Consider the following 17747-nt stretch of genomic DNA (forward strand, 5'->3'; position numbering starts at 1 on the left):
ATTATTATTATTTACATATACAGTCTGTAACAGATGAATCAGTCTTGGGGTGAGGGTGGTCACATGGCGCCGTGGCTCTGACTGCAAGGCAGCCTCGCTTCTGTCAGTCTGAATAACATCACCTTCCTAAAATAATGACTTCAGCCATTTCTTTTTTTTTTGTCAAAAGTGTTCTGTTTTGTTTTGTTTTTTTGTTGCTTTTTTTCCCCAAATCACTTTTGGCAAAAAAAAAAAAAAAAGGACTCGGGATTATTTTAGGGATGTGACAATATTATGTTTTTCAAGAATCTATTTAATCTCAGGGCTGCACAGTTGGCAGCACTATTAACTTGCAGCAAAATCTCAACAAATCTCAACTTGCGGTCTTTCTGTATGTTCTCCCTGTGCATGCATGGGTTCTCTCTGGCTTCCTCTCACAGTGCAAAAACATGACTAGCTAATTAGTCTCTTTAAATTCTCAATAGGTGTAAGTGTGTGTGTCTATGGAGTGTAATCTCAAATAAGATAATGACATAACAATCAACATTACAATAATTATCAAGTCATAAGATTCTGTTTTTGTTAATATGTTATTTAATATTACAACCAGAGTTCATACACATTTTTAATGCCAAAATTCCAGAATTGTCATCAGAATTCCAAAAGAAAAGCATTGAAAAAGCAGAGAAGACGATATCTAAAGACATGCTCAGTAACAGTTTATTGAAGTCAGAAGGTTCTGACACTGATGGAAGTTGCAGACTGATTTTAATTGTAATTTTAATGTGTTGTGAACTGGTGCTATATAAATAAACTGAATTGAATTGATTGAGTGTACAGGACTGGCAAATTTTTTCCAAAGCTCAAAACTAACTAATATTACAAAACAAATGGCAACTACTGATTTTTTTTTTTGTACTACCGATTTCAAATTTCACATTTTCTTCAATGTTCTTACCTCCTTCAGTCGCTCCATGTCCTTGAGGTAGAATCCAATGTAGAAAAGGCTGAGGTAAGAATTAATGAATTCAAACTGTAAAGAACAAGAAGACATAAGAAGAAATAGAAAACCAAACTATCTTGAGAAACAAAGCACAAAACAAAACAGGATAACTTACAAAAACCATCTTGATGATCAAATTGTTCTCGTAGGCACTCTGAAGCCTGTAGTTCTCTGGAAGAACAAACAAACATGAAGCATTAAAGAGACATATTCTATTTCCTATTTCTGTTTCTACTGGAGAAATAATATACCATACCAACTTTATTTATAAAGCACTTTAAAACAACCACAGCTGATACAAAACACAACATAACAATAAAAAAATAAAATAAATAAAAACTCCAAATAAAAATGGAGAGTCAGTCACCATCCTCTCCCTTTCTTATCAAAGAACTCGGCTATTATTCACACAAACAAAATTATGTCATTTGCCAAAATGATTCCTACCCATGTCATTCAGCCAGTAGGCAATCTTCTTATACACCTCATCACATACAGTTACAGTGATGGCCAGAAGTATCTTAGGGATGAATCTTGTGATACTAGGCAGCTCCTGAATCTCCATCACCAATTCCTGCAAAGTGAAGAACATTATTGTGGAATCAGAACTAGTGATATTCTCATAACTGTTATTTATCATTGTCATGACATGAAAACTATGGAGGACCAAAACTGACATAATTAAAAATAAAAGCAGAAATTAATAGATTTTGTTTTTCCTTCTTCCTACACATGCATTTTCATCAAGAAATGCATGACCAACCCATAGACAGGAGTTGAAGTCCTAAGACATCACCCCTCCTCATTTGTATAACGAGGCAAAAATGCTTTAGGGAAATTAAAACGAGGAGGCGAGGAAATGTAAAAAGAACAAAGGAGAAGGAAAGACAAAATATACATATATTTCTTAATGAAATGAATGTGTAAATGTGACAGATAATACATTTTATTTATAGTGGCTGTTACATCTTGTGATCTGAAAGGGCTAGATGACGCTATGTGTCATAAAACTAGACACTCTTTATAGAATATGTATATTTTACCTGTTTGAAAATTGAATACTCTAATATTGGATTCTTTATGTTTGACTGTGGAGCTGTGTCATTACTAGCTGTTTTTGTTTAGCATGGTAGACAGTGCTGTCCAACAGAGACCTGCAGTTGAAGACAGAGGAGCATAGCGAGGAAGACGAAGCAGAGGCAGAGCAGGCAGACCGGCAGGCTGACCAGCCATCTGAACATGGCTCTCTTCCAGGTGGGGTAGTAAAACTCCTCACAGCCCGTTATGGGACTGCACCGCCTCACACCCTGTAGGCACACATTAGAAATGAGATTGTTGAGAAAGACTGGAGGTCCTCTGGACATGATGAAGCAAAGAAGGACTTTCCAAATAACATTATGAACAACCCTGACCATGAGATTGTCTTAGAAAAAAAGGTGTCTTTAGTCAGAGGCTTTTTCAAATTTGCTGTAATACAGACCGCTACAGGAGCTCTTTCCTGCCAACAGCCATCACTGTCTACACCACCATTTAATTTCCCTTTGGGATCAATAAAATACTTTTAATTTAATTAATATGAGCTTCCCTCAAAAAATGAACTTCCATGAAAGTATGAAAAACAACCTAGGTCAGTGTAATGCTTGGTAACATGATCTGTTTATGTGGGCAACACAATGAAACTTGACAAAAGCAAGCGCCCAACGTGGGGCTCGAACCCACGACCCTGAGATTAAGAGTCTCATGCTCTACCGACTGAGCTAGCCGGGCTCAGCTCCCATGTGACCTGTATGCCTCTTTACCCATCACAACCCCTCCCACCACTGCTTCTTTTTGTGGGGGTATGCAACCTAATAATACACCCCCCCCCACTCCCCACACACACACTAACCCCACCCCTCCTGCTGCTCTCAGAGCACATGGACCCACCAACCCCATTTCCTGCTATTGTAGGCTAACTCTGTGTTGGGAGGAAGACTGTCAGAGGAAATATCACCAAGACATGAGAAACTTTCAGGCTCACTATTACAGGAAGCCTGTGCTTTTATTGTGAAGAGTTCTCACCCTGAACTGGGGCCTGGGCTCCTCCAAGGACTCGGCGGGGGTGTCCAGGGTGCCCCACCTGTAGGCCAGCTCTGCTTCTCGCCGCTTCCAGCGCTCCAGAAACAAAGTTGCCCAGACGACATTAAAGAGAGCAAAAACCACACAGCAGATATCTTGGCTGGTCTGTGTGGGGACAAAAGGTTGAGTCAGTCACTTTACGCGACTTTAATTATACAGCTGTGAGGAGGATCCATCTCATGACAGTGAGATTAATACCTGGTAGCAGTCATAAATAAAGTAAAATCAAATTATTGCTTTTTAGTAGTTTCCACCGAAGATGTTCCCCTTTCAATGTGTATTTTTTGAAACTTTTCTCTGTGAAAATATAAAATCTGAGAATGACTCTACAGCACACAGGAGAAAAACACTAAAAACATGGATTTCTGTTCATAAACTGAAAATGTGTTGCCTTTTTTAAGAAGTATATGTATTACAGTAATGCTGACTAAAATGTTCTTTGCAGGTCAAGTCTTTGGTCATGCAAACATAAAGTACAGAGTGTAGGTCATCTGACTTCTAGTTAATAAAGGAAATGACCTTGCTATTATTCACTTGTCTACGCTCTTTGCACAGATGTAAGGTGGCTGTTTTGCAACCCTGAAAAAACACCTAGAACCGCTGGTTCCTTATCTTTGCAGATGTTCCTCATTTCCTGCAGGAAATGAGCTTATTAACTTAATTTTTCTACATACTATAAATGCTGCAATGTACATGTTTCACTTCACCCATCAATATGTCTCAAACTTATGCTCTGGAAGTATAAGGTCAAAGGGGACATAAGAGGGACATACGATGGAATAAATGACAAGAGTATAACTATAAAGCAAAAACAATATAACCAATAAATGCAAAATGATTCTTAATATGATGAATAGTATGAGTAAAATAAATATATGGGCACATAGGAATAAAAGTTGAATGTAAGATAAGTAAAACAAAAATAATAATGCAGTGATTATTATTATTTTTCCAACACACATATTGAGCAATAAGATCAAATTAACTGCTGATAACATATGGACTTCTTTTAACAGAACTTCACTTAACTAAAATGGTGAACTATTTATTTATTTTCAATATGATAGCAGTATAAAGTACAACAAGTATTGCAAAAGACATATTTTTTGTACCACAATAATCTTAACATGCCTGAAGAGGAGTAGGAAGAAGTACAAAACTTATGAACTCCTACCTGATAAACTTACCATGTTTTCACATGGAGCCTCATTATTAAATAAAAAAATAATAATATCTTGACATAGTTTAATTAATTTTCCATGTTATCTGTTTTTTGGGGGTATTTTTGCCTTGGACTCATCAGACACACATATACATATACATGCATACATCCATACCCACACACACTCTGCATTAGCCTCAGTTTACATATATAGATTTGTGCTAAGTCTCACCCATATTTCTACAGCTGGTGAAAATGACCTCATTTTTCTTTTCAAATTGTATTACATTTTGACTTTGTTTTAACTCCTCATTTAACTTGCTCCATAATTTTACACCATGAATTGAAATACCCTCCAAAGCTCTCTCTTTAAGGTTTGTGATACCTGATCATCTTCTGCTAGTATCCAGAGCAGAAAGCCGATGACGGCAGGGTAGAGCATGGAGTTGGTGTAGAAACCCAGCCAAGCAAAGTACATGCCGATCTTCACTCCAAAGTAGTCACAAATGTCATCTGGAAATGATTTATTATACATAACTGAGGATATTCAGCTTGCTTTAAACAACTCCAACCTTGAGTTAGCAGAAGTGGACCATGATTTCAAGGAATCTATTCAGTATGAGGCATTTCATGTCATCCTCGAGTATTTCTTACCGAGGGGTTGCCTTTCACACACAGCCTGGACCCACGAAGTCATCAGCTGGTTGAGTATCCTTTGTTCATGAAGAGGAAACATCTGATGGATCACTCCCCGAGCGATTAGCTCTGGAACTAAAAGTACAGACAACGGCTGAAACCAGAGTTCCCAGTTTGATGCTTCTGTTCTTCCATCACATAAAATCATAACAAAATCAATCAAAGTTTTTTGGGTTACAATGTGACAAGATGTGAAAAACTTTGGGGTATGTAAACTTTTGAGATACTAACAATGCTGTAACTTTTTGTTGAACTTTTATAGCTCCTCGTCCAAAAGTGCCACATAAATATGACAAGGAAAAACATTGAATATATAAAATTTTTTAAATCAACTAAATGCAGATTTTGGTGAAATTATATCCGCTATATAGTAAAAATTGCTGGATATCAATATGAAACTAAGAAACAAAAAGAAAAAAACATGTATATTATAAGATGAAAATTTTGTAATGTGCCTAATGTTTTCCATTTTCAGAAAATTTCAGTTTGTAAAAAAATTTACTTTTTTAAGAAAAAAAAAGTTTTCATTTGGATCATCTGCCTGTCCTGGGCCCCCAATTATATATCAATCAAATGTTATTTGCATAGCACATTTCAGCAACAATGCAGTTCAAAGTGCTTTACATCATAAAAACATATGCCCTGCTTGCAGCCATGATCCACACAAAATTAGCTTAGCTGCTGAAAAAGTGCCCCCCAGGCCACACTTTGAACATTAACCCCTGCATTAAGGGATAAAACCAGAATAAAGGAATGAGAAGATGCAGAGCGGCCTGGAAAATGAAGATGATAAAAAGCATCTCACTTATTGGCTGCCCCTCCAAGAAGTGGATGTTGTGGAGCATATCCCCCTGTTTGGCACGCAGGTTATCCAGCCAATACTTAATGATGCTCTGACGTTCCTAAACACAACAGGAACACATGGTTCTATTGATTTTAATAAAATAACACCTACATTTGTGCATCCATTTCTTTTACGAAGACCTGAGTTACATTCCAACACTTCCAGATGACACTGATAACGAGAATCCCAGACTTTTAACCTGCGAGGTGAAAAAGCAAAGCTCGCTTTCTATGTTCTCATAGATGTTGTCCTCCTCACAGGAGAAGCGGCGCATGCCACCACCAAACTGTGGCTTCACAGTCTTGTACATGCCCATCTGCTCGGCTCCTCGCAGCAGGCTGTTGGGGGGGAACAGCAAGATTTTATTTCCATCTGAAATAAGAGGCTATGTTTTCTTGTACCTGTGAAGGAAGTTGAGTCTTACTTTTCAAATGTTGTTGTGATGAAGAAGGCTTGGGTCTGGGTGTGTTTATGTTGCCGGACCTGGATGCTGACCTGTGGGATTCCAACACGCATTTGATTCAGGAGCCACAGCAGAGTGTGGTCATCTATTGTATCTGGGGAAATTAGAAATACATCCATTTGAAGTTCATCAGCATGTTTTCAACCATCTACTGTCCAAAAACAGAAGCAGATGTGGTAAAGTAGAAGTTTCTGTGTCTATTCTAGAGATGTTTGACTGGACCAGTTGTTGATCAGCTGATCTAAAACTAAAAATCACATCCTTTGTGTGATCATTTATTGCAGTGTATTGATAATCTGTAGATTATCTTTTGGATAAACCAATTAATAATTGGTTTGTATAAGGTGCTAATAGGATTTAGTTTTTTTTTTTTTTTTTTTTTTTACAGAATTCGAATATAGGTGAAGCTAAAACTATGCCACTTGAGGAGTTCTGGGTAAAGAATATAAAAACCCCTGAAGATTTTTCATCTTAAATGGAAATGCATGTATCTTTTTACACAGGTTTGACTTAATTACTGCTCTGAAAGTGTTCTTTCAGCAAATTGTCTTTTTTGAGTCTGTTTACTCAAGTTAAAGATGAATCATTTACCGAATTACTTGATGATTATTTCAATAATTAATTCATCACAATTATTCCAATTAATCATTTCAGCTCTAGTTGTGTTTTTAGCCCAGTTCTTCTTGCATGGAATCTCAGTGGTGGATCCACTTCCGTTAATCTGCTGAAGCGCTAACAGCAGAGCTAATTTTTCATTTATTGCCTGCAGCGTTTTTGCTAATTTGTAAAATGTTTAGGGCAGTTAGCCCTAAACATCAGTTGTTCCGAAAGCACTAATTTAATTTATGGTTTTGTAAACCTTTAACTGAATAAGGTTTAAAATCTGTGTTGAAGCTTTGATTAGCGACTGTTAAGCATTCTTCAAGTAGTGAGATGTTTATACATGCTCTTATTGTGAGGGAAAGACTACTTCTGCAGAAATTTATCCATCCATCCATTTTCTTTACACCCTTGTCCCTAGTGGGATGGAGAGGGTTGCTGGTGTATATCTGTGCTGGCAAGAGGCAGGGTACACCTTGGACAGGCCGCCAGTCTGTCGCAGGGCAACACAGAGACAGACAGGACAAACAACCAGGCACACACATTCACACCTAGGGACAATGTAGACAGACCAATTAACCTAACAGTCATGTTTGTGGACTGTGGGAGGAAACCGGAGTGAACCCACGCATGCACAGGGAGAACATGCAAACTCCAGGCAGAAAGACTGGGGCCAGGAATCGAACCCAGAACCTTCTTGCTGAAAGGCAATAGCTCTACCAACTGCGCCACTGTGCAGCCCCACAGAAATTTATTTCATCTCAAAATACATTTATTCTGTACCTAGACTGCATAGCTGTAGACAGATTAAATACTACTTGTGTCCTGTCTGATTTCTGAATGAATCCCTACTGTGGTCAACAAGGCAAACTCAGCAACAGCATTAGCAATACTCAAAAACCTCTTACTCTTATAATTATTTATGAGTGAAAGTTCTCTTCCAAAGAATAACTTCCTGAAGCATCACTGTACAGGTAGGTGTGCACTGACAAATCTGACCCTGCTCATGGTAATACACTGTGCTATAATACATGGACTGGACGATATGACCAGGTGTCGGTTGTGTTAGGATCCTGGGTTGTTGAGTTGTAGTCGCAAACTTTGACATTGAATTCAGTTGCTCCTCCACCCTTTCTCTAACTTCACCATAAAGTGCGGGCATGGCTGTGTGTGAAAAATCTTCCCAGCCAGGGATTTTGTATCTATGGTCGATGACTGACATAATTTTCCTGAAGCCCCTTATTTCCACCGTAGTAAACATCATGCCTTTACCATGGGCTTCTCTTTTGACATGGCTGGGTCTAGGGTGATGCTTCAGGGACATGTTGGCTTATACATTCATGCCAACATGCAAACTTCATCTTGCTTCATCTTTTGACTCTCAGAATATTCTATCAACAGGAAGTGCTTCACATAATGGAACAGATAGATGTGTCCTGTTGCTAATTTTCACGACTCTATGGCACATTGTACAACACGAAGAAAAATGAAGTTTATAGAGATCTGAACTACGTTTACACCACCAAATTAATCTTTCCTCTCATCAATATTCTGTCTGCTTTCTCTTTGCTTGTGGAAGCTGGGGGCATTCCATTTTTGGCTAAAACGTACCACATTGGAGCTTAGCATAGCCTAGGCCAACCACCTAGCACAACCTTCTAGTGCTGGGCACGGGTCTGTCGTGTACATCATTACTCAAGTAGCCAATGTGTTGTGGCCAGTGGCGGTTTCTGATACGAGTGACATGGGCAACCGCCCAGTGCGCCATCTTGGGGGGGCGGCATGAGCCCAGGGCACCAAACAGACTAGGACTGTCTCTGGTTGCAACTCTTTCTGTTCAGCTTGAATTGGTTGTGGAATAGATCAGACACACAGTGATTCCTTTTGATTTTTATGTGCATTTCCAACTATAACCTGATAGTTCTGTAAATCTGGGATCTTTCTGTAATTTATTTATTTTGATATAAATATTTTATTTTTGAGACAGTAGGCTGTTCAATTGATTCTGAAAGGTAATCTTTAATCAGTGCACACAGAGTAAGGTTGAGTAGAAGCCATTTTTAACAACACTAATATGCTCACTGGTGATAGGTGGTACTGGGGGATAAAGGTCAGTCAAGCTGAGTTCCATAATTTCCTCATCTTTCATAGAAAATAAAAAGAAAGAAACTATTTTACACGTCATCCTTTTAGAAACGGTATCTGAGACAAATGTGGCAATTGTGTATTCAGACAAAAATAATAAATGTTGACTTAAGCCACTTATCTGCCCATAAGTAAACAGCGTGCTCTGTTTAAACACCACACATATAACAGGATGTGCTCCTTCATGCTGCATGTGTATGGTGGCTTAATGAAATGCTTCGAGTTCACATTGCTGGTCCTTCCATTAAAAGGAGACAGCAGAAAGAACAGGTGCTGTTAATTGACAGCTTTTAATATCCTCCAAAGCACTTCACTATACATTTCTGACTAGCTACCAGCGCCTTCTCTCCTCACTGCAGGACAAACATGGAGGACATGTCAGAGCAGAGCATTTACCTGGAAAAGTCATCAGGATGTCACAGTTTTGTGTGGGAACCATCTTTAACCAGGACTTGCGAGAGTTGATGTAATGTCTGGCCAGCAGAAGTCGTTTCCCGAACAGTTTATCTAAGAAAAAGAAAGAAGAAGATGAGTCTGACATGGAAGGATAAAGCACATAAAAACCGTGAGTGTGTGCTGATGAAAAACAACATGTTTTTCATCAGATGGTGGTATACCACCACCATCTGGTGGTATAAATACCACCAGATGGTGGTATTTATAATTGTGACGATCATGACCATAGATGACTGGCTGTTTGTTAGTAGCACTCTGCCACTCATCACTAGCTGCATTTCCATTGACCAATCTGACATTTCACGTGTTTCATTGAAGACGTGTTTTTTGCTTAAAGGTTTTTCCGCTAGGTTGAGAGGTTTATTGGTTTATGTTGCAAAACTGCAATGAAACACTTTTTTCGCATCACACGAGTAACCAGATGTTACTACTGGCACAAACCACGAAGAAGACGACGACAGGCAGTAGTTGGAGGATGACAGCACTGCATGCTTTTTAATGCCTTATCGCTTGAACAGACTTACCACAATTGTGTGTTTTTTCTATATTAGCAGAATGCTGACAAAATTGTGCGCATATTTGTAATGGAAATGCAGCTACTGACGTTATTTCTTCTGAATATTTTTTTACTCCTTCCTTTTGTCAATTTTCACTAAGACAAAATAACAGAAATATCCCAGATAAGCATAATTCTGCTGCTGTGGTTGAATGACTGAGCAAATATTGTGTACCGACAACTAATTTGCAAACTGAGTGGCATGCAAACAGTTCCAAGCAAACTGTCTTTTCAAGTCTGACTCCAAAAAAAAACATCATTGGTGTTATTTTTGGTTTGCCTCACACTCGTACTGCTCATGTGGATTTTACTCTGACGTGGTGGTGGATGTTAGAAGACACAAAGTTTCAATACATAATCTGTAGCTTATCTGTCAGCTGAACCTTGCACAGGATTCCCAATACTTGTATGCATGTGCAGTTAACTGCGGGTTGTTTGTCATGGATGAAAAAGCATGTATTGATCACATGTAGGTCATAGAGAATTGCAGAAGTTGTGAAAAAGAATGATCGGCACTCTAAATATTAACTCTTCACACAAATTTGATGTATTTGCAAACAGAACCGTGTGATGTAGTTAATTAGTTTTGAAGTGTATCACAGAAATATGTGTAAAAAAATAAAATTTAAAAAAAGCTGAAATCCCAAAATATGTGTGTRTGTGTGTGTGTGTGTGTGTGTGTGTGTGTGTGTGTGTGTGTGTGTGTGTGTGYGTGTGTGTGTGTGTGTGTGAACATGGTCTGCAGCCATTCTTGCTGCCTGGTGGTCCTCAGTGGGTCACACGCTGCTTCCTGCTGAAGCAGTAGCTGCAGTGACTGACCACTCTCCTAATTGTTCACTGAATTATAAGGTGACTCTCTCAGTGTTTGTGTGAGCTTGGATTTTTTATGATCAAACCCATCTCAGAAAGTTCTATCCCTCCCAGCCTGAGCCGTCCGTGTGTAAGTCATGTCTAGATTCATTTAAAAACCAAACATTTTGGCTTTGTGAGATTTAAACTAAAAAGGTTAGGTAAACCTGCTTTTTAACATAAATAAATCAAAGTCACAGTTCTGCCTTGAAATTTGCTTCTCTAACATAAAACCTTGTTTAAATAGGCAATAAATATACAACTTAATGAGAGAAGAAATGCTAAGCTACTAATAGGGGCACCAAAAAATCAGCCCTGACTTCCTTTATTTTGGGAGACTGGTGATTGGCTGATAGTTGCATGTGAAGGCGATCTTATCCACTAATCTTTGATACCTCCATAAAGGTTTGAAAATCAATCAAAACCAATAGATCAAAACCAATAGTTACCCTTTCGCCCAGTTGCTATCTTATCAACTTTTTTTGCAACATTTAGCAACTTTTCGGACAAAAAAATTGGTATCTGCCAACAGGTAAATCAGCAAGTCAGGTTTTTTAAATATTGGTGAACGGCCAGAAAACAGCAACCAGTGCACCCCTACAAAACAACTCTTTAGTTATCATTTAAAAACTTACAGCTATTTGAAAAGGTCTAGGATAGGACCTGTGATAACAACTGTTTATGAAGTTCAAATCAAATCAGAATAATATTTGGGTTTAAGTGGCATCAGTGCTCATAAATGTTATGTAATCTGAACTGTTGTCTACTGAAATATAGACACAGAACCGTCTTTGTTAGAATGGATCCATCAGAATCTTATGTCTTCTTATCTAATGATGGCACCAGTTAGTGTGTGGGATGTGTTAGGCAGTTGGATGTGTTAGGCAGTTAGTGAACATTTCATTCTCAAACTCTATGTGTTGGAAGCTGTAAAAATGGGCAGCAGAGTCCAGGTGGTGACTGTCAACCAGTGGAACAGGAAGAAACAGGAAGGAATTGTGAGCTGCCATCCAAAAGACATCCTACTGCTGAAGAAGTTAATGTTGCTTCTGCAAGAGAGGTATCAGAATAAACTGTGAATATGAGGCTTGTTGCGATGTAGTGTGAGGGCCTGCAGACTAGCTGACCCCTGGAAGAATCAACAATGGAGCTGTGAACCATGCAGCAATGGATGAAGGTGACCTGATCTGATGATTGACGTTTTCTTTTGCATCACCTGCATGGTTGAATGCGTGTGTCGCTGACCTGACACCAGGAAGCACAATGAGAAGAAGGAAAGCCAGCCTAAACAGTGTGATGCTTTGGTCAAACAGTGTGATGCTTTGCTGTGAAACCTTAGGTCAATGTGGATGTTACTCTGACACATACACTTGTTCTTGGAGGTGGTATTTCCTGATGGCTCTGGCCTGTTTCAACAGGATCATACTCCCTGGCACTAAGTGGTAATGCTTCAGGAATGGTTTGAAGATTGACTCCAAATTCCCCAGATCTTAATCCAATGAAAACGTTTGGGGTGTGACGCATAAACAAGTTCAATTTATGAAGGCCCAATCTGACAATTCCCAGAACATAAAAGATGTGCCCATAAGCACAGCTGCAGCTGGATGGCTTCAGGGTTCTAGAGGAGTCCAGGCCGCAGCATGTCAGCGCTGGTTTGACGGAAAAAGGAAAACCAAAATGCTACTAAGCATAATATTACCAACAACGCTGATAATCTTATGTCTGATCAGTGTAAATGCTGTATATTAGACTGTTGCCTTCTGATTTTGGTCAGTACTGATTTTGTTTTTTTATTTTGTTGGGTGAAGTAGCCTTTATTTAACAGCTGTGAGAGACAGGGAAGACATGTGGCAAAGGTCATCATGACGGGACTCAAACTTGTGACTAAGGCCAAAAAGGTTCATACATGAGTCATGTTTTGCCCCATATCAATTTTTTTATGTCTGAAAAGACGTTAAATATAGAAAGAAAGTTATTAATTGCAGAGGTAGATAAAACCGGTAAGATCGGTTTAACATGTAAATATCGGCCAATCATCGATTTCCCAATAAAGAAAACTGAGGCTGGTTTATCGATGCACCTAGCCTGTATATTTGATCTAAACATGACTATTGATTGGATTAAATTGCAATGAACTTGATAAATCCAGAAAATAAAAGTCATATTCCATCCAAATATGACTGAATATAAAATTTACCTGTTTCTAACACACTTTAAAATGATGTTTGGTAAATTTGAGTGGTATAAATAGACCGCATTGAGTACAGTTGAATTATTAACATGAAATAAATTTTAGAAATGTATGCCAACACACTTTACTATCAATATGTATTATGTCAGCACTTGATTTTGAAAAGAAACGCACCACTCCAACAAACCCCTGAAACATAACAGCACACAAATCACGTATAGGTTATAAAACCAGCAGCATTTTCAGTGACTCAAACTAATCAGATAACGACAGAGCAGGATTTCAGAATGCATCTTCATTGGACAGTTCTAAAGACAAAAAGAGCTGCAACATATTCTTCTTTTGTACCGTTTAACCAGTAATGCAGCAGCAGCATGACATGCCTCATGTTTCCTGAATGCACCTGTGGTTCCAGCAGGCCCGTCACAGGGAAACACGCAAAACCAAAAACCTTCGGCCAAGTCTCCGCGGCGTCAGTGATGCTTCGCAAAACCCGGGCACGGTGGCTTGTAAATCTTCATTTTCAATCACATGAAACACAAATACGTAGCTCCTGCTTCCTGTCAGCGGGGGAAAGGTTGGGGGACTCACCGAACACCCCGGCGGTTTGCTGTTGCTGGGTGCTGGTCCTGTCCTGGTGCTCGCTGGGCACCGTCCTCTCCCTCCTCTCCCTAGCCCCGTCTCTGCCGTCGACGTCTGCGGCGCCGCTGCTGCCGTCTTTCGCAGAGTCGGCATCAGCGGTCGCCTGCGTGTTGGTGCCCAAAAGCTCCATTGCGTGAAGGAAGACGGCCGTCAGAACCCGGAGGAGGCTGCTGTTAATACATGGCTGCTGGCAGTAGGAATGACAGCCTGGTGTGTGTAGCAGTCAGGGAGGAGCATGAGGAACACAAACATGTCATGTAGCCGCAGGTTCTGCGTACCAGTCGTGACTGCATGACGACACAGACCGGGGACACCGCGCACGGGCTACGTACAGGTTCACAGAGAAAATGGGACATGTCTCTTCTAGGTAGGCGTATTTATTGCTCAAATATATCTAGTCTGAATATCGCTTTGCTATATGTCTGCATTATCCGTTTTTCAGTTAAAACACATATTCTGAATGCGTGTGATAATCCACCAAACCGTCAAATATAAAGCTGAAAACAAAAGTTTACATAAACCAAATAAAAATACGTTCTTTCCCCTCACTGTCTTAAGTTAAATCTTCTAAACTTCTCTTGTTTCAGGTAAGTTTGAGTTACCAAAATTATTTCTGTTTGTTAAATAACATAACAATGTTAGAAAGAATGTCAGATATTTATTTACCAATGTCTTCTAAATCAGAATTTTACATTTCCTCAGCATTTGGTGGCATTACCTATGACTTGGGTCAAAGGTTTTGGGATGGCTTCCATAAGCTTCTCTCAATAGTTTGCTGGAATTCTGGCCCATCCTTCCAAAGAATTCTGAGATGAAAGTCAGAATTCTTTATCTTCAGTGGCTCTAGTTATCTTCCGTATCCTCCAGACCAATCAGACCCTGATTCTGGTGTTTTAAGAGAGAGGACCCATGTTACAAAGAGCTACTCTCCTCAGAGACTTTCATCTTGGGAGAGATGATCAGTGTCACAGTGAACATGGATGTCAAAAAAACTCTGCCAGAGATGTCTTTTCACTGTTTCATGAAATACACATTTCATATAAACAATTATGTCCATAGTAAAACCACGTCACTGTAAAATAAAGAGCTGCTTATCATTATCATTAAAGTATGAAAAACAGATAGAATTTCACAAGTTATCTGGTTACCTACCAATGATGAATCATTGTGCACATACCAACATTTTTACGCTTTCAAAACCCGACTTTTTGAGGCGACAAGTTTGCATAATTTTTTTTAAAAGTGAAGTCCACTTATTGCGTTTTACAGTGTGAGCTTTCGCTGTGTTGAGGCCTAAATTAAAGAATGACATCGTGCTACACATTGAACAGGCCTCTTCATTGCCTGTTTTTAAAACTTCTCATAAGACCCACTTAATCACTTTGTCTTTTGCGACCTCTTAAAAGTTGATATCATGGTTGTTGTTCCCAATTTATTTTAAATGTGTATTTTATGCAGGAACTTCTTCACACAGGAATGCTGAACGAAAGGACTCATGTTTCACCTGCAATCCCTCCATTAGTGCTGCTCACAACTGGACTCAGTGGTTCACACATTTATTGAGAAACATGAGGACCTTCTCAGACTGTATCTGTTTTAAGAAACATTTGCTCTGTTGGTAACACTTTATTTAAAGGGGTGTGCATAAGACTGACATGACTGTCATAAACATGACATAACACCTGTCATGAACATAAATAAGTCTTTATGAATGTTTATGACAGTTGTAATGAAGTGTCATTCGGTAAATAATTACACTTTTAATGCAAAGTTGCTCTAAAAGTTGCTTTGAAAGTCCATTAAAAATGCCAATTTTGCATGATTTTGTAAATGACAATTTAATGCAAAGGTGGCACTTTTAATTGGACTCTCAATGCAACTTTAGAGCAACTTTGCATTAAAAGTGTCATTATTTACCGAATGATACTTCATGACAACTGTCATAAACATTCATAAAGACTTCTTTATGTTCATGACAGATGTTATGTCATGTCATGTTTGTGACCGTGTCATGTCAGTCTTATGCACACCCTGTTCTGAAGGCCGTGCTGTAGTCCCTAGCCTCGCCACCAGGTGGCGCGGCCGTTTGAGGGTGATATATTTTTTCCTTTCATAAGACATTGTTCGAGAAGCTGTACAGAGCAGCAGATGTGGTGTTTGTTAGCGGTTTCGTGGGTTTGTTCAAGTGTGCGTCCATATGAGTGGTAGGTTGCAGTGTATTTATGTTTGAGATATGTTTATATAAGTAGCTTCAACATTCTCTGTTAGACTTTGTTTAACATAAGCGAAGGGTGTGCTAAGCTAATTTATATGCTAGTACGGTAACACATAATATGTTTGGTCGCTTTGTTCTACTTTGTTTAACTTTACTTGCAATGCAACATGATTGTAATTTGCTGTAAATGAGTGTATATATTCATGGTAGATTGTAATTTTTATTTATTCATTTGTTGTAGAACCACACACACCAAAACCGCCGATTAAAGAACGGAACCGTCATACTGCTTCATGATTGCCTCGGGGTCATCTGGGTATCTGATCGGTACACACTCTGCGATCGTCATTCTTATCCTGAACCCTGACGTGCCAATAGCGCCGTAACACACCCCTTCAAATAAAGTGTTACCGCTCTGTTTATTGGTCCTCTAATCAACTGACAATTTCTAGACCCAACTGCAAGTTGGACTATAAAAAATTCTAGGACCTACATAAAACACCAATAAATTAGCATCTAATCAATCAAGCAAAAGTAAACATTCACAAATATTCAAATTGAATTTGAATGTTTGTGAGTGCTGATCAAAAGTCAAAAAGGTAAAAGCTAAGTTACAGACTGAAAGTATAAAAGATGGGGATGTGAGGACAAAGTCTGGGTCGGACTTGTGTAGCGTAGTTGAATCTGCGTTGTGTCTTGTGGAAATAACAGCGAGACAACAGCTGAGCTGAAGGCACTTTTAATGCTCCTGCATTCAATATATAGCAGAAAATAGTGGTCAAAACAGGCTTTTTCTCATCACATTGTTCCACAGCGCCTTCTCCCACGGAATCCGAACAGAAAAAGCACGTCTGCAACTTGTGTAAAATAACAAATTTACCTTACAAAATAAAAATAATTACAACAATAATTAATAACTAAGCCCAAACATGAGCATAATAATCTTAAACAGTACATGAATAACAAAAACGATAATAATTAGACAAAATATTCCCACCAAAAGCAATGAAACATCACATACTTGCATTCAAATAGCAGAAAATAGTAGTCAAAACAGGCTTTTTTTAATCACAGTGTTCCACAGCGCCTGTTTAACCATTAACAGCACTATTTTCAGCACATGGATGTAGTATTTTCATTAGCAATGTTTCATGTAGCATAAGAGCGGCTAAATATCTGCTAACACAGTTCTAGCACTGTTTAACAAAGTTCAAGTGCCCCAAAGCACATTATTTTACAAGAACAGTAATCAAACTATTACTTATACTTAAAATACACTTATTAAACACAGAAAACAAAACTTCATACCTTCTCCCACGGAATCCGAACAGAAAGCGCAACGGAGAGCGTGGGAAAACCTTTCACGGACTATAATGGTATGACCCGTTAATTTTTCTTCTTAAACCCCGAACTGACACTCAAAACAACAATATATGAACTCCATATGTTCAACAGTAAAGATAACAATTCACATTTTCATTCACAGCACACCAAATTTAAATAAAAATAATCCATTGCTGTTTTGCAATGGAATGGAATACTTCAAAGACCTCCTCAATCCCACCAACATGCCTTCTGTTGAGGAAGCTGAGCCTGGGGACTCTGGGTTGGGCTCTCAAATCTCTGGGGACGAGGTCGCCGAGGTGGTCAAAAAGCTCCTCGGTGGCAGTTTAAGTATCTGGGGATCTTGTTCACGAATGAGGGAAGAAGGGAGCGGGAGATCGACAGGCGGATTGGGGCAGCGTCTGCTGCTAAGCAGGCGCTGTACCGGTCCGTCGTGGTGAAGAGAGAGCTGAGCCAAAAAGCGAAGCTCTCGATTTACCGGTCG

General features: G+C 39.0%; 1 protein-coding gene and 1 non-coding gene across 7 annotated transcripts in view; both read right to left on the bottom strand.

Annotated features, from left to right (window-relative positions):
* Window positions 1-14001, bottom strand: part of LOC103479148 (anoctamin-8-like) — a 21994-nt gene extending 7993 nt beyond the window's left edge. For 4 of the 6 annotated variants that reach the window (XM_008433421.2, XM_017310119.1, XM_008433422.2 and 1 more), the window contains exons 1-12: window positions 13654-14001; window positions 9407-9517; window positions 6227-6359; window positions 6002-6140; window positions 5764-5860; window positions 4917-5033; window positions 4648-4775; window positions 3044-3205; window positions 2137-2289; window positions 1430-1556; window positions 1098-1153; window positions 938-1012 (exon numbers count right to left, since the gene is read on the bottom strand). In XM_008433421.2, coding sequence (XP_008431643.1) covers window positions 938-1012; window positions 1098-1153; window positions 1430-1556; window positions 2137-2289; window positions 3044-3205; window positions 4648-4775; window positions 4917-5033; window positions 5764-5860; window positions 6002-6140; window positions 6227-6359; window positions 9407-9517; window positions 13654-13834 — 1479 coding nt within the window. In that variant the 5' untranslated portion in view covers window positions 13835-14001. Of the gene's footprint in view, window positions 1-937; window positions 1013-1097; window positions 1154-1429; window positions 1557-2136; window positions 2290-3043; window positions 3206-4647; window positions 4776-4916; window positions 5034-5763; window positions 5861-5942; window positions 6141-6226; window positions 6360-9406; window positions 9518-13653 lie in introns of those variants that run through there. The other 2 variants (XM_008433423.2, XM_017310120.1) reach the window with 2 other exon arrangements.
* trnak-cuu (transfer RNA lysine (anticodon CUU)) lies at window positions 2677-2749 on the bottom strand. Its single transcript has one exon. It is a non-coding gene; the product is annotated as a tRNA-Lys (tRNA).
* Window positions 14002-17747: the final 3746 nt, after the last annotated feature.

Source organism: Poecilia reticulata, linkage group LG17 (genome assembly GCF_000633615.1).
Source record: "Poecilia reticulata strain Guanapo linkage group LG17, Guppy_female_1.0+MT, whole genome shotgun sequence".
NCBI lineage: Eukaryota > Metazoa > Chordata > Actinopteri > Cyprinodontiformes > Poeciliidae > Poecilia > Poecilia reticulata.